Source organism: Tripterygium wilfordii, chromosome 18 (assembly GCF_013401445.1).
Source record: "Tripterygium wilfordii isolate XIE 37 chromosome 18, ASM1340144v1, whole genome shotgun sequence".
Lineage (NCBI taxonomy): Eukaryota > Viridiplantae > Streptophyta > Magnoliopsida > Celastrales > Celastraceae > Tripterygium > Tripterygium wilfordii.
Window position 1 is genome coordinate 9,511,083 of NC_052249.1, and position 21,845 is coordinate 9,532,927.

Genomic DNA, 21,845 nt, shown 5'->3' on the forward strand with positions numbered 1-21,845 from the left:
ATAAGAAACGACTCCTTCGGGCAAGCCAAGCCCTTGGGTACGTTTGAAACTGTGCCATTGGATTTGCATATTGACTAATGCGCACTTGGCTAAGAGATGAAGTTCTTGAAAGTATTTCATTATTTTAACTTTGAATAAGTATTGACATGGCTCCTGAACTTTCATGAAGGTAACAAAGGGTTTCATATTCAATATATTCATCTAAAATACTAAGAATTTATAATTTTTTTTATTTTGCAAACTACATTGATGGCATCCTCTAATAAGAAGCTAATCAAATTATAATTGCATTCATCTTAATTTTTTTGTAAGTACATAATATCTATGCACTCCATGATATTTTTATTTTTTTACTTTAATTTGTTATATAATCAATGAGAAATCAATTAAATTTTTAATAAATAATTCTAAAAAAAATTTCAGGACGTTATCCCCGAACCTCTACCAATTTTTCGTCCCACTCGCAAAAAATCTTGGCTCCACCCCTGATTCCTCCCTCCTTAACCCTCCTCACTTAACTCTCTAAATCATCAATTCAAACAAGCCATTAGAATTTGATCCCCTCCCCATCCAATGTATCAAGATCACAAACCATGTAAAAAAAAGTACTAAACCAAACAAGATTGGCATGCAATTGCAAGCCTCGGAATTAACCTTCATCTCCCTAAACACCAAAGAGAGGAAGCTACAATCAAAGCATGTTTGTTGCGCAATTAACGAATATGCCATGCTTTTGGCAGTTACGAAGATTCATACGTGGCATTACCATCCATCAGACGCGTCATCGCTCTCTCGAATCCCAGAGTATTCGCATTACAAAGCCCAACTTCCTCTTCTTTTCTTACGTCTTCTCCTTCTCCATTGGAGTCTGCGGAGCAGCATCAATGGAGTCCTGGACGCTGAGGACGAAGAGCCTCGTGTATAGAGAGCACGAAAGCTACAGTGGATATAGCGGCTTGTTCAGTTGGTGGGACGAGATGGAAGAATCTGCGGATCTGCAACGAGGCATTTTCTATTTCTTGTGTGCGTGTTATGCATTGCTCTCCTTTGTGGCACTGGTATGTTTGTGCAACTCCTTCTCTTATGGCGCATTAGGCAGACGCATTGTTTGTTGAATATGTTCTTCTTCGGTGTAGATATTGGTCACCGATTGATTGTAGTATCTCACTGTTGAATGTGAAATCGCTTGTATCTATTGATGAATCAGTCACATGTGTAGAAGAACTGGAGAAATTCATGAATTATAGACAATGAAACTATAAGCTTTTTGTCTTGAAATAGTTCTTCTTGTATTTCGTTTTTCTTGATCTAATTTCATGCTAAGTGACTGAAATAGAAGCCTAAAAATGATCGATTTACTGAGACCTAGGGTTTATCGTGTTTAAAATGTATACTCCTCATGCATAATATAGTTCTTGAAGCCCTTAACATGTAGTTAATTTTGAGTGATGTTCCTTGTTTTTGCCACATATTTTCTCTCTTCTAATATTTCAAATGATTGACAAACGAAATTAGATTTAACCATCAAGACAGACCCATGGTTTTCAATTTTCTGAAGTTAATGGCTCAATGCACCAATTTGGGGATCCTAGTAGATTTTGTTGCATTTACCACTAAATAAATCCAGAAATCCTTTCTACTGTGTCAATATTGTAAAAAATAAAAATGATGTCTCCATTTCGTGGCACCATCACATTGAAATAGTGACTTCCACGTGAAAGGAATCTTGTGCATGCAGAAGTCTGAGTAAAGGGCACTTTTCCTTGTTTTTCGATTGCTGTCATCCACGTATACACATCTCCGAGAGATCAAGAAATTATTCAGCAGTGGTGGTACATTTTTGTTCTCATGTAATTCGGTTGAGGAATGGCTCAATGGCATGAAGTTTCATCTATGGATGAAAATTTTTATGGTGATATCCCAGATTTTGCGTTACTACTGTCTCTTGCAATAGTGGAATTGATAGTGAATATGCTTCTTGTTTGGCTCTTTAGCATCAGTAGATTTAACTGACAATATAGAAGGAAATAAGGAATATAGAACATCTAAGGAATTGAGGTCCCTCATTTTTTTGGGGTTGAGTATTCAGGTACAACTTATCCGTATCCAATTGAGAGTACCAGAATATGGCTGGACAACACAAAAGGTTTTCCACTTGATGAATTTTCTTGTGAATGGATGTAAGGCTTGTATTTTGTTTGCCATCGTTTTGATTTGGATTTACTGTATTAGCTAACTAAACAGTGAACCAAATTGCATTTTGACAGTGAGGGCTGTGCTCTTTGGCCTCTACAAGAGTGTCTTTCATATTAAGCCAAAGGTACTTTCATATTTAGATTTGTGTTCTTTGATGCTATTTTTTTGTCAATGGTAAGTAGTAGGACTGAAACATATGTGGTGACAGATAAATTCTGTCAAAAAGAAAATTCAGGGTAAAAGGGTAAAACCAAGGTCCTGTATTTTTGTTGTTTTCTCATCGTTGTCGCTGTCAAATTTACCTCTTTGCTCTACACTCTGCAACTGGGAGTTCGGCTAAGCTGTTGACCTTTACTTAGCTAGTTAGTCTTTAGGTCTTTGCATACTTCAGCCTTTGATTTATAATGGCGTGTTACTTTGAACATGTTATGCTGGAAGTATTTCTAATCCCATTAAGGTATTCACCTGTGGTGAGAAAACACTGAATTACAAGCACTAAGTATTGGAAAATGCCTTGCAGTAATGCAAGGGTAAGCCTTGTCCTTCCCGGAACTTTCCTCCTGTGGAAGCTTGTTGTTAACCTTACCTTTTCCAACTAACCATCACAACTTTATTTCACCCTGCATTTATTATTTGATCTGTTTCTTTGCACTGAAGAAATATAACTTGGAACAGACTCTTGAAATAGTGATTTTGGATCTTCCTGGTCTTCTGTTTTTTTCGACATATACATTACTTGTGCTGTTCTGGGCTGAGATATATCACCAGGTATTAACTTTTTTGTCAATGTGAACTTTCATGAACCTTGGAAATCAGATACTGATGGATTTATTGTCTATGATGGCTTAGGCACGAAGCCTTCCCACTGATAAACTGAGGCCTACATATTATATTGTCAATGGAGTTGTATACTTCATGCAGGTGAGGTAAAACAATCTAATTTTTCACTTGTAATAAAATTTCCTAGGGGAATTGCCTTAAACATTTGATGCAAGTTACACTTTGGTGCATCTCATTTGCTTAGCTGTGGTGTTGTGGTGATAGGTTTTTATCTGGATATATATGAGATTAAGCCAGAGTCCCATTGCTGTGGAAGCTGCCAGGCTCTTCTTCGCAGGTAAACATCATTATTGACAACTTGAGTTGCCTGCATGCTTGTTTGGCGTAGAATTTGATTCTTAGGTGGTGGTTGTTTCAAACACACTCTGAATATTTTGTTGGTATGATAAGTTTGTTTTGGGCAAATACTATATTCTGGAGGTTGATACCCAATATAGGTTTCAGATTTCAATATTGGTTGCTGTTGATGGGCTTTGTTGGTTGTAACTTGTGAGGTTGTGGAAAAGTAGTAGTAGTCTGTTTATCAACATTTATCTTGATTTCTTCTTGCTGTTATTTCATTGTCCGCTGCTCTGGGATTTTTGGTATACGGTGGAAGGTAATAGTGGATCCAACCCCTTTTTATTGTTTTGGTTTGATACTGTAATTTATGGAGTTGATCAATTTTTCCCCCCTTTTAGGTTGTTTGTAATGCTGAGACGATTCCCTATAGAATCTAGAGGTCGTCAGAAAAAGCTTTATGAGGTTTGTAACCTTGGTGTTGTTTGAGAATTGTTCCCACTGCAAATCAAGTGTTAAATAGTGAAAAATCGCAAGAAGTACAGAAAATCCTGGTTACAGCCAAAGAACCTAAATCTGTGTTATAGAAAGTGGTATGAATCAATAGAATTACTTGAAGTTAACATATTATAATGGCAGGTTGGCTGTGTTACTGGAGTGTGCTGTACATGTTTCTTGATAAGGTGCTTTATGGTGAGTTTCATTTCACTGTAAAAGTTATAATAAAACTAGAAAGTTTTGCATCCAATGAACATTAATTTTTGTCTCTGTTGTAGTCTGCTTTATCAGCTTTTGACGAGGATGCTGATATTGATGTCTTGGATCATCCCATTTTAAACCTCATATATTACATGGTAAGTTTCAGCACTTCGTTTGCTCTCTGTATATTTGGTAATTCCAAATTTTTGAGTGCCTGGATTCTTTCAGGACCTCTTACAAGGAAGCGTCCAATCATTATCAAAGCCTTTATCCAAAACTATTTGGGATTAGCTATATGAATTCACAAAAGGAATTAAGTGGAGTCCACCAGTGGATTTTTTTTTCTCTTCCCATTTGTTCCTTTCTTAACCTATGCTCCTACTAATTCTAGAGGGTTGGTCCCTTTCTTGTTGCTTCCAGCCAATGGAATCAAAGGCATTATCTAGGAAATCAGAATCTCAAACTTGCTTGGTGAAAGGGTTCTGACTGCATGTATATTTTAGTCAGACTCAATTAACCTCTCCTCAAAGCTTAAAACTTGAAGCTGCGTCTAACCTATCTTTTTCAGCTATCCATACTTTACCCAAGTGCAACTTTAATATTTCATGTACTTATTTACATTATATGAATCAGTTTACGGGAAAGTTTGTGTACTGCGATATACAAAGGGCTTTTCAGCTTAAACTTGTTAGTTACTCCAAATCTTTGCAGTGAGCAACTGTTGAGCATATATATCTATATATATATTCATGCTCGACTAAATTGATGGAAGGTGACTGCAACCTTTTCTTTTTAACAAGATTTCTGTTAACTCTGCAGCCTTCAATGGACCAAAAGCTGATAATTTATAAATTCCATATTTTCTCGTACATGAAACTAGAGAAATATTGCTGATTGTGCAGTTGAAGTGGGTGGTATCCTTCGACTTATATGCAACTCACTTTGACATGCTTTCCTGTTTCTTTTATATGCAGTTGGTAGAGATCTTACCATCTGCTTTGGTACTGTTCATCCTAAGGAAGCTACCTCCAAGGCGTGTCTCGGATCAGTATCATCCAATCAGATGAACGATTTGACTGCTTTAAGTTGCGACGGTCAGGAATCAAATTCTTTGGGATGAAAAAGTAAAAGAGAAGCCAAAACTGGAAGAGGGAGATCATCATCTAAGAAGGGGAAATGTGGAAAATTATAGAATTTGTTTTAAGTTTCTGGTTAGTTTCATATGCAATCATTTTCCAGTTTCCCTGCGTATATGTAGTTTGGAAATCAATAAGTGCTCCTTCTATTAACGCGGCCGAAGTTGTAGACAAGCTCAAAGGCAAAAGCGAAGGGTGGAAACAAGTGCAGGATTCTAGAGTGAAAGGATTTCATGTTCGGAGTTCTTGTCGAGCAGTTGTCGACAAGTTTGCTCATGAACTCAATCACGAACTATTTCATGACCTTGTAGCTGTGGATGAGTTTCTTATGCTAACGTTGATGAAGAACATAATTTCAGTCCTCTGGAAAACTGATGAATTTATTTCGCATCCAAAGTTAAATTTAAGGAACTAGCTCACAGAGTTAATCTGAAAGAATTACTTGTTACGTTCTGACTTTTGAGGGAATTCTTGCCGGGTAACCTACCAATCTATTGCCACAGTTCACTGTCCTCCCTTCAATCAATGATCAGATATCACCATTACAAAAACTAAACTAAATCGTATGAAGTTCGTTTATTCCAGATATATTTACAAAGAGATAAAATTCAAAAATTACATTAAGAATGATAATCATGAATTGGATGGATACGCAGGAAATTAAAGGATAAAGGCTCCAATTCTTAATTACAATTCTCTCCCAAAAATATGTTAGACCATGTTTTAAATGTGTGATCCATTATTTTGATGTTCATAATTGGTAACCTCCTAAACCCTAAACAAAAAACCTAAACCCTAAACTTTTTTGTAACCACTTAAACCACAAATCCTAAACCTAAAATTTATTTTTTTGGTAAATTCCTAAACTCTAAACACCAAAAACCAATCCCTAACTCTTCTACTCTAATATTTTATTTCCAAAAAAAGATGATTTAACATAATTTTTGAAAAAATTATAGCTAAAAATTGCAGCCCTTCAAAATTACAATCGAAAACGTCACCACCAGAAAAAAGTCGCTATCTCCCGGAAACTGAAAAATATCAAATTATTAATACACATACAGGCATGCATGCATGAGTACAACACAAAATCTCTTAATCCATAGACCAAGAATCCTAGGTTCACAATAATTGCTGCTATTCCTCCATTTCTTTGATTTTAAGTAATTATACAACAAGCCATCAACTCACATTAAATAAATAACTATTATATAACTTATACGCCACATAATGTGCGGACCAAAACTAAAGACTTTACATAATTTAAATCAGTCGATTCTAGCAAAGTGTACAACTAGCATTTGACGCCCCTGCAACCCTTCAATTCTATCATGGAACATTTGCTTCATTGATTAGAAATATCATATATATATATATATATATATATATATATATATATATAGACAAAATGAAGTTAGGCTCTTCATAATGCTGAAATGAAGTAACCACCTATGTACATGGAGCAAATCAGTGATCAAATGCTAGACATGAAATTGTCATCGTCCAAAAGTGAATCAATATTGATAAGGTCGTCTTCATCATCCCCTGTTCCTTCAGAATTCGTCAATACCATATCAGAAACCTGATAAAAACCGCCATTGAAGGGCAATGCATTAGGACATCTGGTGGGAAAAACAAAACATGAAAGTTCGATGTTTCTTACACATGACTAGGACCACCAAGTTATATCCAAATTGAAATCAAAAGTTCTATTAACAATAACAAACAATATATGAACTCTCAAAAGTCAAAACAAGGATCACCGACTCTGACAAACATCAACAGTTCGCAAGGACAAACACCAACGTTAGTCTCTGATCCCATCAAGATCAAAACAAGTTTGCCAAGGCAACTTTGGATTTATTTTATGGCTGTTTATTGATACGTCGTGAATTAGAAAAGACGCTAAAAATGGAAAATCAAATCCTCTCCTATTTTGGCTCCAGCATAATGTGAACTTGTGAAGGCTTCTTAATTTTGGCACACATGACAAGAATTAGAAACAGCTAAACAAGAGTTTGTAGAATGTTCAGTAGCCTCAAGTAACTAAAAGGGAGCATTGTATGACTACCATCAAATAATCAAACAGAATATTTCCTAGAGGACAGAAAAAATTAAATGAGTTTGTCTAACAGCAGTGATGGGAGAATTCTGAACTTTGTTCCAACAGATTAAGTAAAACAATTGGGGTATGGTGTCAAGCAAGTAGCAACCCTTAATTAGTGGTGAGCAAGAGCGAATTGGAATAATAGTAAAATCAAAGGCTATGAGCTTGCAAACTAAAATATTGAAAATAAAATGACATATATATACCTTTGATTCACGGAACCCTTCTACTACAGTCAGCAGCCTGCGGTATTGAGCTCGTCCCTCGGGATACTGAACCATGGACTTCACCCTGTTGAGTGCTTTGTGTAACCTTTCCTCAGTTTGTTTTCTTCCTTCCTTGAGAAAATCATAATCATCCTCTTTCGAGGACAAGCAAGGTGGATCAGGAAATGCATCTCGTCGAAATCCCCGCAAACCACTCGCTTTCCGCCTCCAGCGCAATATCACCTTCTCCAGAATTCCAACTGACCAGGTAATTGCTCTATACTGTTTCCTTACTCGGTGTCCCCTCACATGGGCCTTCACACAATTAATATTTAAAAGTCAGTACATAACATAATGCTCAAAGAATGACACTCTATACAAAAACGATCGTCCAGCAGCAAAAAGCTCAGAACATTACTGAATTTTTCTTCAAAAATTAAATATAGAACGTCAAATTTTAGCATAATAAAATAGATTGCAAAGCCATTTACAGACCAGTATGACTAAATGAGTCCAAGGTGAAAAGTAGCCTCAGTAACGACCATATTGTTATGCATAGAAATAACCATATGTCATTCCATAATTACTGAAATCCAACAAGATGATTTCCGTGCCCATACTCATTCATATGTATCAAATTATTCAACTGGACCATAAATTCACTTGAACTCTGTCTTGCAAACAGATTCTTTCAAAATAAAAGCAGTAGTTTCTGATGTCAAACAAAAGTCAAGTTCCTAACAGTAGAATGGAATTATTCAAAGAATTTATAATGAGACCATTGAAGTTGAAAATAATAGTAGAAGTGACATTTAATGACAACAAAAACAAAGACAGGCTTAAGAAAGGCATAAAGAAAATAACCTGAATTTTTACAATTCTTTGCCGGATTATCAGGAATTCTTTTCTCTTCTTCCAACCACGAAACTTCTTTTGGATGTGTATTGCAGCAGAATGATCCATACCTTCAGGCTTTCGTGACTTCGCAGCTACAACTGAAAGAGCAAGCTCATCTGACAGACCAAATTCATGATCCTCATACTCAGTTATTTGTTTCCGCTGGAACGATTGCAACCTAAATACTTGATGTATGCGATTAGCTGCTTGGGTGGCATTACAGACAGCTGTAAGTGAATCCTTCAGTGACAATACATCAGGGACATCACCATAGTTAACAGGAGTTGCTGTCCGCTCTGCAACAGTTTGCACAGCTTTTGTTCCTGAGACCTCCTGTGCACCATCTTCTTTGGGATCCTTCATAGTAAGGGATGAAAAGTAGCTGGTCAACGAAACCTCAGCAAGAAAACCTGAAATCCCTTTGTGCCCATTGCAAGAAGCAAGGTCTGCAGGTGTTCTGGCCAAAGGAAATTCTGGAGACGGATCTGTCAATGCTCCAGGTGCCGCACCGAGAGAAATAAGGGCAGCAACCGTCTGCTCTCTGAAGTGTTTTGAGTCCAGGGAACAAACACAAAACAACAAATTAGAAGTTTTAAGGGAAACCATGTTGAGCATAAGCCCAATAATAATTCTTAGAATGTTTATAAGGTAATCAAAGTGATCTATGAGTACTTTATTTGGAAATCGACAAAGCAATATCCAGCTAAAGCACTCAGATAGACAAGGACAGCCGTCAGTAATTACTAATTACGATCACGAGTCAACATAAAACAGTTCATAAGACAACATAAGGTATGAGAGACAACACAATGAGTATAAACCTGGGTAACAAATGCAATCAATCCTGAAGGGAGTTTATAAAACATCTAGCAGTACTTTAGTTGCAAATTTGTGAAACAATATTTAGCTTCAAGCTTTACACAATTTCATTTGTTAAAGCTCAGATTGAGAAAACACAATTAGTCTCAATAAGAGTTTTTATCTGCGCAGAGAAAGAGGGGCAGGCAGGGTATACTGTCCAAAAGCTTTGTACTTTTTATATCATAACAAAAGACTCTCCATAATTACGTCAACGTATATCAAAAAGGAGGAAAAAGATCGAGAGGACTTGCCTGCCACAGAAGGCAGCCCAATGGAGTGCAGTCCATCCATTCACATCACGGAAATTGATACTAACTCCAGAAGTTACACTCGGTTTTATGGCCCAATCATAACCAAGAGCAGCTGCTAAATGCAATACACCTTGTCCATCACCATCTAATACACTTGGCCCTTTACCACCTTCAATTACTTTATGGAAGAGCCACGAGTACAACCTCTCTTTCACCAGCCCCTGAAAGAGATGCTCTTTCACTTTGTGTTGAGACAAATCATTCTGCGATACTGGTTCTACCATGGGGTAACATTCCTCTTGATCCCTTAATAACATAATTCTGCCAATTAAGTTTTGCTTCTCCCTTGCATCTTCAAATAGATTATTTGGAGAGCTAGAATATCTAAGAGATAGTAACCTCACAAGTCGCATGTGAAGAAGCATTTCATATGTGCTTCCGCTATATATATCCTTGATATCAACATCTTTAGAAGAGCCCAAACGGTAATCAAATTCTCGCACCTCACTACAAGCAAACCTGTTGGAACAGGTCACATACAAAGGAACTCGCCCATCTTTATGAGGAGGAGCATGGCAACAAAGAATACCATCTCCCAGAACCTCAGCTGGAACCTCCACTTCACCAAACATGCATGACCAGTTATATTCAGCCACCTCTTGACCCCTCAAAAACGTTCCAGTGATAAGAACCTGTGTGTGATAATCAATGAGAAGATTTTTCAACTCTTATTAGATGAACACTATAAAAACAATTAATTGAAGAGAGGGGAATAAAACATTATGCAGCCAAGTTATAATACAGACAATTATAACATTATACAGTCCAAGGCTTCTCTTAAAGTTGCCTTCTTCTGCTAGGAGGTTGTTTGGGAAAGAATTTTAACTATGGATAATTTACAAAGAAGGGTCAACTCTCTAGTTAATCGATCTCGTCTATGCAACGCCTGCTTTTAATCAACCAGTCACCTTTACAATGTTTGTAGTCTGCAAAATTTGGTCAAATGCATCTTTTAGCTTGGAGACCAATCAGGAAGAACAAACGTCAGAGGAGCATTATTCAATTGATCCCCATGTCTATGATATGGATGATACGGATTGGGAGGAACAACAGTCTTCAAGAACAAGGAATTTTCATTTTTTCTTAATGACATTGTAAACATCTAGTAATTGCATGAAAAAATATAAACAGTGTACGCTTAAATGCTTACTTGCGGCACTTTCTGCACAAGCTTAATTGTAATTTGTAAACGTAGGATAGATATCATACCTCAGATTTCGAATCTGTAAAGGTCCACTTTGGTGAAAAATCAGCAATGCTAAAAAGCTGGTCCTGGGAGAGAGAGGGACTAAGTGAGGACTCGTCAACTACTACATCTCCACATTCAACAGTGCTCCAAGTAATGCCAGATGAGGACTGCATCTGCAAATCATCAACCTCCACAAGTTCTTTATCAACCCATCGAGAGAAACTGTCAAGCTTTTTCAAGCCTTCTTCTCCATCTAATAATGATTGTTTTACAATTAAAGAATAGTTGATGTTTCCCTCCAGGGGCATATTGTTCTTGGAATTTGATTTTGTTACAACCGCTTCTGCATCTACAAGCTGCCTTCGAAGAGCCTGTTCATTCTCCTGAGCACTGCAATTATGAAATGGCTCCAACAGATTCCGCATACTTGCAAGATTTGGTCCTCCTTGTTCAAAGATACTGGTATCGAAATCATATCCCAGCTCCAAATTCGATGGTGAGTCCATGGAGTGTCCAGGAAAATGCATGGAACTGTTTTCAAATGGAATCTGGAAAACAAAGTTTAAATTGAGAAATAAAACCCCTGATTGGATAAGAAAGTATATGTCTCTGTGATGTTCAACACCTTCCCATAGATACTTAAGGGAGGCAAAAATAAATGACTCAGTTAATGCTTGTATTCTTTTCCTTTCCTCAGTTATCAATCATTCATGTTGTACATGTCCCGAAAACAAGTAGACTACTAATTGGATCTCTTTCAAGGGTAAAAATTGGCACAGTGGCAAAACTCACTTCATATTGAAAGTTACAGGTTAAAACCGTGGAAACAATCTCTATGCATACAGGGCTAAAGTGGTGTACACCAACCTTCCCAAGACACCACAGTAGAAGGAGCCATGTGCACTGGGTTATTTAATTGGATCTCTTTTAACATTCTAATAAACCTAAACCGGGAAAAATAATCAACATTCTCTGGTCAATTGAAAACCAATTCGAACTTAAGCTTGCCAAATCCATATGAATGTTTTGAAAGATTGGGATATAGGGTTAGCCTGAAGGTGCAGATGCAGAATGCCAGAAACAAACCCAGATAAATCATTCTTAAATTTATGATATTCGTGTTCCTTTGAATCAAACTTGACATTTCAAGAAGAATTCTAGATAGCCAACTCTGAGAAATCCTATAAGCAAATTTTGAACTCTGCAACCCGCAGTTCAGTTCATCATTTTGTTTAAAGTTAAGTAAATATACCAAAGCAGTAAGAAAAATAGTAGAAACAGCAGTAATTACCTGCCAGCTGGATTCGCTAGGCATAGATCTAACAGCAGTCCCCCCTGCCAAAAGCTCTCCTAAGAACACTTCTTCTCCTTCAAGCGTGGCTCCCATGGTAGCAGGTTGGTTAGAAGACACAGTTACATGAGAAGGTAGATTATCATATTCCTTTGTACACTGCTCAAAAATATCCTCCCAAGAAGCTAAATTTGGAGACTCCATTATTTGAGTACCACCATCATTATTTTTAGGTCCATCCACATGACGTGCGCCACAGCCTATTTTGGGAATAAGAGTGCAAGTACACCATAGGAGTTAGTAAAAGGCCCTGCATAAAGGACAGAAAACTTAAACTAGGGAAGCACTCCCTGGTTAAGAAGAAAGACTGCAAACTATAAACAAGCTACCTGAGCTAGGATGCATAGCAGAAGAGTGTTTGAGGCCAGCATTTATAGTGTCCATCATAGTACTTTTCTGCATTTGAAGCAATTCGGGAGATGAGTGGCATCTGGAACTTGCTTTGTGGATGTCCTCTACATTAAATCGCACCATAAGTTAAAATCAAGAATCGTTACACTGTTGAAGAGCACACTAGCATTACTGTAATTACATAAAAATATTCAGCATAATAAAGTAATTTCTTCCTGGAGATGATAGATATATAAACAGTATTCGCAAATCAACAGTAGAAATTACTTGAATCAGCATCTTCACATAATGATAATAGAGTGCTGGTTTGGCTTGTTGAATCTGTGCTTCCTGAAGGCTCTTGGCTATGATTTTGCTGAAAGCTAAAATTCAAAGGACTGCCATTCATCCTGTTACCCTGATTGAAAAGTAAACCAGATAATCCATGTATAAATTCTATAGTGAATATGCTCATTAGATTATATACGTTAAAAACTAAGGGGGTAAAAAACAAAAGGAACTCAAGAATGAATCTGGATGGTTGGTTGGGATAACCAACAACAAATTCGAATATTCATAAAAAATAGACAACAGGAGCACCACAAATGAAATAGTTGAAAAATTAAAAATTTATGATACTTCAAACAAAATCTGCATTTCTTCATATTGCTGATATTGATATCCAATTGAAGGCTTTCAAATTTTAACTATACTATGCTATCTACAAACCTACACACCAAAAAACTGAGAGATTGAGAATTGTTCTCTTAATGTAGTCCAGAGGCCAAGACTTGAATTTCGGAATTCTTCTGTCTTTTTTGGAAGTTAAAGCATAAAATATTCTGCAAGTTTTCTTTGGGGGACAGTTGTTATTGCAAAATAAAGTTTGGACCATAATGGTTAGACACCCAGAGAGGTCAGAGATCCATGTGGAGTGAATTAGGGAAGATGATTAATGAAGGATGACTGGATGAGATAATTATGGTGTGAATTATTATAGAGAGCATAAACAGATTTGGGAGTGAATTGTAAGTTATATCCAAATGGAAACTTGATGAACAGGAAATATTCACGAGTGCAATTATCCAGGCAATCTTAACAGAAAGACAAGGAGAATAAAAAATTGATAATTGAAGAGAGTTGACAATTGAAAACTGATAATCTTGGGAGGTAAAACATTATAGAGGAGAGTTGACAATTGATAATCTTCACCCCGAGCTAATTATTGTGGACTATCTTCACTATTATCGTGATGATAATTATAAAAGAGGACGAAAACTTTGGTCTATCTCACGAAAATAAAAACCAGATAAGGAATCAGTTTGCCAGTTAGTGTTGTATTGTAGCTGAGTTGGATGGTTTGGAGGTGGCTTATAGAATTAAGTTGCTTGGGTGGTCACTGAGACAGTTGGAGAAGAGCTATGGGCTTGAAGGAGTTTTTCTCACTAATTTAATTTGTCTGCCTATGTGCTGGGAGAGGAACAGGAAGCATAGGGGAAATGGTTTCCCATCTCAACCTTAGATATACATGGCTCCTTTTAATAATGCCATAGGTTTTAAATAGGGGAGAGACAGAAAGAGGAGAGAGAAAGCACTCCCAGTGGAGTTGCACCCACTATGTAAAATTGAGTACAAATCGCAAAGAATCCCAACTTTCCTATTATACTGACATACTAAAAATTATGGGCAAGGCTGCATTCCAAATTCATCAAAATTGGGAAGAGTTAATGATAGCATAAAAAATGATGATGAACGATGTTAAGTATTAAGTACCTTGACTTCCAAGTAGTGAACGAAAACGATATGCATTAGCTCCCTGCAACATTGGAGAAGATTATAAATGAGAAATCCTATCACAAAATTATATTAAGGGATCAAAATAATTTTTCTAAAACAAAAAACTGAATAATTTGGTTTTGACTTTTGAGGACCGCAGAGTTACAGGCATCACAATTCACATAAATTGTTATTAACAATTTAGATATGATGGAAAAGAAAAAGGGAAACAGTTTCAAACTCAGGGAAATAAGACGAATAATCATATGAAGTATTAGTATTGCTAACCACAAGATAAAGTTGGTGAAGGGAAAAAAATTCAAGGGGGAGAAATCAAAGAGACACATTCCTGATGCAAAAAAAGATGAAGCTTATAGCAGTTGCGTCTCTCAGAGTTCAAATATTTCTGAACTTCTACATAATAAGAAAACAATAAAATAAGACCTAAATCATGCATTCCAACATAGCATGAACATTTCCTTTGTTTGCAATATTCTCTTCTAGAATGATGCATTCTTAAAACCCTCCAACCAAATTGCACCAGCAAAATACCACCACAAGCTATACTTTCGGACTTCAACGACTACGAGGTTTCAATCATAGGTTCCGCAGCATGGACAAAATATGAAAAGGCTCCCCATGAAACTTAATCAAAATTGCAACAAAAAGTGCACTATACACATAATATATTGTGGTCATACATGCTAATGCACTAATCTCAAGTGACATTGAGCTCAGGGGCTATAAAGTTGGAATTCAAAGGGTATGTATGATTTTTCACAACTTGGGGCCTTAGGGTCAATGACCACTGCCTGGCGCAAAGCTGTAACTGACCCTGATTTCTTACTACAAGAACTACAGATGGATTGCGTGACCCGGGTCATCATAGAACTTGCTAACCGCAATATACAATGTGCCTAGTTGAGTCATGCCCAAGAGGATTTGGAAAATTATAGCAGTTTATCATAAAATGAATCTCAACCCATATCTGGGAAGGGAGTGACGGGACAATCTTTTTTTTCTTGGTAACGAGGGAACCCATTGAAAGCCCAGCCCATCTAAGATAAACCCACGGACCACATGCAATACCCGCAAATCACATGGGCTAGTTAAGACATGGGCCTATGGCCCAGTGCGGAAATAACACCAAATCACATCAGCGTGGGAGTTAGAACCTGCGACCTCCTGCACACTTGCGCTAAGATGTTCAAACAGCTAACTTCACCATCTGCACCAATGACTTTTTGTTGAGTGATAGGACAACCTTTTAACCCTTACCATCTTATACTTCTATTTCGAGTATTATCTAAAACATAGTTGTCAAAAGCACATGAGGCGCTCGCCTAGGCGCAAAGGTGCAGCAAGGCGCAGCCACTGCGACTGTAACAGTAGCAAGGCGCTGACCTTGCTAAAGGCGACGCCTAGACAAGCACCTTTGCTCAAGCAACGGGCGCAAGGCGCAGCGCCTCATCAAATTCAGTGAAAGATCGATTTTTTTCTTGAGTTTTTTTTTTTAACAAAACGACGTCGTTTTGGTTGTTTTCTTTTAAAAAAATAAAAAACCTACTAACCTAAATCGATCATAGGAGCTCTAATGCCAGCGTCGATTTTCAAAAAAAGAAATCGCGAGAATGAAAGAGTTAGGGTACATGCCGATGAAAAGCGTTCGAATCATTTCATCAGCAGTCGGTAGTTTATCTCCGTTGCCAGCGAGCTAGGTATGATGCGAGTGAGCGAGGGCAATCGATCACAGTTGGTGATTCGACGAGAGCAAACAACCACGATTAGGAGGAAGAGCTACCATTGCTAATCCTCTTAGGGAACCCTTAGCTACTCAAGAGGAAACAAAGGAAAGCAAGGCTTTATGACTTTAAATTTTATTTTGTTAGAACTTAAGATATGTTATGTGTTGTGAATTATGATTATGAGTTGAGTTTATTTTTAAACTTTTGCAGTGTGGTTGATGTTATGACTTATCACTTATGTGTTTGTTATGTTGAATTTCTTTATTATTAGAATTATTTTTATTTTTAATTTTAATTTTGCGTCTTTCTTCATTCGGGCGTGCGCTTTAAGTGCGCCTAGGCTATATAAGACCCTTTGCGCCTTGCGCCATTGACAACTATGATCTAAAAGCAAACACAAATTCATTTTTCATATGGTTTTATGGTTCTAGACACTTCTTAAGGATACCAGAAAAAGAAAATGGGCTCAGAAAAAGCCTTCAACGCGAAGAAAAAAATACAAGTTCGTACTTACTGCTCAAGCATCCAATAACAGCGCCTTTGAAAGTTCTCATTCTCTTCACCATGTGCATAGTAGCAATGAAGTACATCAACACTTCCAACCTAAAAGTTATTGAGCCATCAGAATCAAATACATCTTTTCGAAACCAATTCTTCATTCAATATATATAAAGCTACTAACAATGCAAAAAAAGATGATTTGAACTACTAAATAGCTCAGCTATCTGTTTAATATAAAGAACATTATAGCTTGTGCAATGATCACACGTGTTTACTCAAGATGCAAGCAAGGCTTCCTTTTGAAAACATACCTTCAGCTTTTCATGAGCTTCCTTGACAGTTTTTCCATCCTTTTTCTTCCTCCAATTATGACCATCCTTTCTAAAGTATCTTAAAACCTTCCTATCGAAAAGAAAAAGAGAACCACCTGACGTTCCGTAAAAAGGGAGAAGGAGGATAAGAGGTCAAAAATTCATGCATTTCTAGGCCTAGATTATCCCAAATATGACAAAATAAATAAAATTAATGTTCAAAGTGGAGAGTAGGAAATCAAGTAGCCAAGCCCTGACTCTCCTATAAGACATTTTTGCATAAACATGGCTCCACAAACAGCATTGCAAACAAGAAAGAATCACGAACTTACTTAGTAATAATGTTATAGACCTCAAGGTCCATGCAATAAGTCTAGAAAAGTAACCACTAAATAAATAGAAATGACAGTAATTGAACTGTATCATATTATCTCAATTATCATACTTGGTGGCATGTTTGGAGGCTCTGGAGAGATATGGAATTTCTGATTATTGCGAAGAATTTCACTGATTTCAGCAGGTCTCAACCATCGATGTTGGGCTTCTAATTGTAGTTGCCCTATATCTGCAAAGAAATAAAACCATCCATTACTTAAAAAGGTTTTGGTCTTTTGGAAGCAAACTACACGAAGGTGAACAACGAGTGTAACTATAGTGCAACAGCAATTTCATTTCATACATCAGGAAGACATCAATTAACGTGGAATTTGGAACTTCAGGGACTAAAGAATAGTATCGAGCAGAGCAACAGGCGGGGCCAGCCACTGTATAATGTACCACTCCTCACCAAATTTGATTGATCAGTAATAATAATGTGAATTCCTTTTCCATTTGTACACACAAGAATCTTAATTTCATTATAGATATTCAATCCCAATCCTGTCAACAACCAGCTGGCCATAGACATTTAAGCATCCACCAACCACCACAGAGTACAAAATTCAATCACCTGTTCAAAAAACAATCAATCACACAACACATCACCATTCCGATGTCTTGGCACTTTCCATTTCTGTATCCTTCACTGCTACGCATATTTTTTTCCATCAATTTATAAAATTACAATGAGTAAGGCATCAACTCTTTCATAAACAGCAAACACACTAACTTTTTTACTTCCTCTCACACCAACAGGTGTCATTTGCATGTTGCTTCAAACAAGTTCGACTTCACACACACATTGATGTATCATGTATGAACTAAGAAGTAATGCAAAGAATTAGAAACTTGTGTGGATTTCATTAACAGCATACTAAAAAATTTATAATAGATGACAAAGTAACCAAAGGTATCCTACAATTTCCTTGTACAAGGTTTAAGTGTGTAATTTTAAGGCTTGGGTCCTTCAGTAATTAGGAGTTGAATTAAAATTCTAGCCTACCTTATCTGTACTGGATTAGAACTTAGAAGTTAGAACTTACTTTGTTTTATGAGGAAGTCCTTCTTCCATATTGCGTGTAGTCAGTCAATTCTTTTTTCCTAATTAATCAGAAGAAATTCAATTTTACTATCAAACTAGCATTTAGTTCTGCAAATAAGGCAATTTCGTACTCACCATTTCCAATAAAAGTGCTCAAACTAACATTCTTTGCATAATTTACACCCAAAAAAATCATGTGCAACACCACCAAGTCTTTACTGAGGAGAAATTTTGGGAAGGACTTCATGAATCATAAGATATCTATTTGTTCTCGTGTTTCTGGGAATTTCCTCACATAGACGAATTAGTTCGCATAATGCATTGCAACAATATGTCAGATTTCGTCCAATTGGACACCAGATTGTTCCTACTGGACCTACAATCTACACCCCTCAATTGACCCGTCTCCTTCCTTATTGAAACACGCTTTTGAGGCCACTTAGGCCAGCCTGAACATTATTATGAATAACCATCCATGCAGACCATACCACAGAAGTTAGATCACTTTCATAGTTTCATACAACTTTTATCTCTGCGCAATGGTTCACAAACAAATATGCCTATCAAATAACCAAACCTAATTCAATAATTAGTCCCAATGCACCACATCAGCCTCCATTGACATGCTAATCAATATTGAATTAACAGCTTCTTCTAAAATAATTCATTCGCCCTGACTACCATCTCCTGAGCAAGCTCCAAACGAATATTTCTTCAGTAAATGAGCTTTGAACGCAAACAAAGAGCATGAAATTGATCTATTTCCAGGAAAGAAGCTCATGAGAAACAAGCATCAACAAACAGAGAATTGATACAATGATCAATCCATCAATATTAGGTGGAAATCACATTATCTCAAATTCTAAAAAAACAAACAGATCTAAACCGCATCCATTGAAAACATCTAAAATAAATAAACGAACAAAGAAAAAGGACTTTGAAAAATCTGACCTAATCGAGGACCCAATCCGTACGATCCACGATCCGCCATGAGAAAGAAAAAAAAGGACCGATGCAGAGAGGCTGACTCAAGCAAAGACACGGAAGCTACGCAATCCGATTATGTTCAGATTTCAGAGAGAGGAACGGCCCCCTATTCAAAGAGATTTTTTGCTTTCCTTTCGTTGTTCTCTTTTTTTATTTCTTGTTTCTAATTCGAGTCGGCTTATTTGAATCTGGAATGTGAAGGGGAAAAGTGTGGGGGGTTTTGTAAAGATCCGGACTCGGGGTTTTTTGAGTTTCCTGGGAAAGGAGAAACCAGAAGGAAGGTGAACTAAGGTGAATTGCGGTTGCCAATTTAGAGGACGACGCGTGGTAAAAAGTAAGAAACCAAAACTGGCTCATTTTTATTTAACGATAACAATTCCAAACAATGTCTGAACTTGACACATATAAATTTATAATGAACTAGGGTGTCAAAAAATCAGTTCCAGGTTGGTTTCGGATCGAATAATATCACGTGTTTATGAAATGTAAACAAATATTTACATGCCTAGACCCTAATCTGGATTGGATTTCGAACGTACTTAATTGACCAAACTCGAATTTGTTTAAATACAGACAAATAAACTGGACAATTAATTCGGATTATGGTCCAAACAAGTAAATCGCACAAGATTTTTGTATTTGGACTAAGACTCGATTTTAAATCAGATAAAAATTTTATGTTTGGATCCGGATTTCAAACATATAATTTATATTCAAACTTAATTTAATCTGGATTAGAAGAAAAAATCGATGACCTGAACAGAGTTTTGTCACACCCTATAATCAACAACAAATACATAAAACTGAACAAAAGTAAACAGGGCAGCAAATACTGCTGAACTTTATTGAGCAGAGACTATGGGCCCAAACTAGGTATCAAAGTGGGCTTAGCCCATTTTGGAATTCAAGGCCATGTTGGCCAGCAAAGTGGGCTTCAACCCATTTTGGAATCCAAGCAAATCGTGGCAATGTGGGCTCAGGTCCAAAGTTACCTTAATATCCTCGAACGTGTGTGTGTTTTAACATCAATGGATTTCCTGGATGGTTGAGCTACCAAAGCATAGCCCAAGAAAATTAATAAATTAACCACATAACTTCTGTCTTCTGATGCAATGAGACATTTTGGTGAAGTAGGTGATTTGTTTTTGGACCCAAAATTGGCCTCAAAAATACCAAGAACAACTCAATATTAGATAACCTAAACAGAGATTCAAAGAGTTCTATGTCATAAATAGTTATGGGGAGGTGAACTAACAACATATATAGGAACTAAAAAGGCATAAATTATTCCATTTTCTCAACCCTTCAGAAACCAAGACTTTCTTGCATATTTTTGCTATATAAACCCCCCAAGAGAGAATTGTATACTCATCGGCCTAAATCTTGCGATTGAGCTTGAGATATATATACTTTTGTCTATCAATTCAATGGCTTCTTTTGGCAAATACTGCTTCATGTTGGCTTTCTCTGTTGCTCTAAGTTTTTCCAGCATGGAGGTCGGCTTAGCTGCTCGTCATCTTTTACAGATACCAAATTTGCCAAATCTGCCGCAACCCACAATCCCAAATTTGCCTACAACACTGCCTCCATTGCCTAGCATCCCAAATCTCCCACAACCCACATTGCCAAACTTGCCAACAATCCCAAATCTACCGCAACCCACATTGCCTACAACACTGCCTCCATTGCCTAGCATCCCAAATCTGCCACAACCCACAATGCCAAACTTGCCACAACCCTCATTGCCAACAACATTGCCTCCATTGCCAAGCATTCCCTCTATCCCAACAATCCCAACCACTATTCCATCTATTCCATTCCTGTCTCCACCACCCAGCAACAACTAGAATGGCTCTTTGCTGCTGCCAGTTTGTTTAATTGGACATTTATTGGTACAATTTCTGTGTGTGATATATATGTATGGATTTTCAATTTACATTCTTGTCTCTAGAGACCACATGGGTATTGGGGTTTTCTATTTTCATTTGTTTTTTATTTTCTTTTTTCTGTGATAATAAAATATGCTTTTATGTACTCAGAATTCTATACGTACTTTCAGATATTTCATGGAGTTACTTATATATCCAGTTCAACTCTCAATATATATATTATCTTGAATTATTAATTAGTTAATGAAGAATATTATTGATTTTAAGATAATTTAAAAAATATATAAATAATTGAATTAAAGTCATCTACAGAATATAACAAATTAGGGGTTTGTAAATTAATAAATCAATTGTAAATTTAAGAATTGTAGAAAAGAATTTGATCCTTGAAAGGAACAATCTTGTAAGAACATATGACCTTCTACATACCAAATTAATAAGTGTAGAGCGTTAAGAATAAATTTAAGATAAAAACTATATAGGGCCAGTTTGGTAGAACATTTTGGGCAACATTTATACTACTTTCTAGCAGAAATGTTTTTTGCTTGCCAAACGATCATTTTCAGGTTGCAAAACCGAGACACTTTTGGGAGCATTTTATGTTCTTTTGAAAATGCTTAAAAATGAACAATTTTGATAGCATTTTGGATCATATTCTCATTATATCCTCAATATTTCATTGTTATCCTCATTATACCGCAACATAGCATAAATGTTCCCAACAAAATTTCAACCAAACACTATCAAACATTCATGCAGCATGTCTGTTATTAAAAATTATCCAGCATTTCTGCTACCACAATTTCTACTAGCA

At 36.7% G+C, this 21,845-nt stretch overlaps 3 protein-coding genes across 4 annotated transcripts; 2 read left to right on the forward strand and 1 right to left on the reverse strand.

The window, feature by feature from the left end:
* The first annotated feature begins 636 nt into the window (after positions 1-636).
* On the forward strand, positions 637-5,118 carry LOC119983872 (tobamovirus multiplication protein 1-like). The gene is made up of 11 exons (XM_038827604.1): positions 637-1,058; positions 2,090-2,180; positions 2,268-2,320; positions 2,872-2,964; positions 3,046-3,117; positions 3,241-3,313; positions 3,589-3,634; positions 3,717-3,780; positions 3,955-4,008; positions 4,092-4,169; positions 4,989-5,118. The coding sequence occupies exons 1-11, from the start codon at positions 699-701 to the stop codon at positions 5,079-5,081; spliced, it is 1,077 nt and encodes a 358-aa protein (XP_038683532.1). The 5' UTR covers positions 637-698; the 3' UTR covers positions 5,082-5,118.
* A 1,153-nt stretch (positions 5,119-6,271) lies between these two features.
* On the reverse strand, positions 6,272-19,455 carry LOC119983863 (calmodulin-binding transcription activator 2-like). 2 transcript variants are annotated; one of them, XM_038827593.1, is made up of 13 exons: positions 19,107-19,455; positions 17,181-17,300; positions 16,736-16,851; positions 16,438-16,526; positions 14,176-14,218; positions 12,691-12,820; positions 12,402-12,527; positions 12,013-12,272; positions 10,742-11,269; positions 9,473-10,164; positions 8,328-8,901; positions 7,464-7,778; positions 6,272-6,732 (listed from the first exon to the last, which is right to left on the reverse strand). In XM_038827593.1, exons 1-13 carry the CDS (start codon positions 19,144-19,146, stop codon positions 6,625-6,627), a joined length of 3,141 nt encoding a protein of 1,046 aa, XP_038683521.1. In that variant the 5' UTR covers positions 19,147-19,455; the 3' UTR covers positions 6,272-6,624. The 2 variants fall into 2 exon arrangements, with proteins under 2 accessions (XP_038683521.1, XP_038683522.1); XM_038827594.1 differs by having other exon boundaries at positions 16,736-16,826; positions 19,107-19,128.
* Positions 19,456-20,557: 1,102 nt separating this feature from the next.
* LOC119983879 (protein PELPK1-like) lies at positions 20,558-21,221 on the forward strand. The gene has a single exon (XM_038827610.1). It carries the CDS (start codon positions 20,570-20,572, stop codon positions 20,987-20,989), a length of 420 nt encoding a protein of 139 aa, XP_038683538.1. The 5' UTR covers positions 20,558-20,569; the 3' UTR covers positions 20,990-21,221.
* The last annotated feature ends 624 nt before the right edge of the window (positions 21,222-21,845 follow it).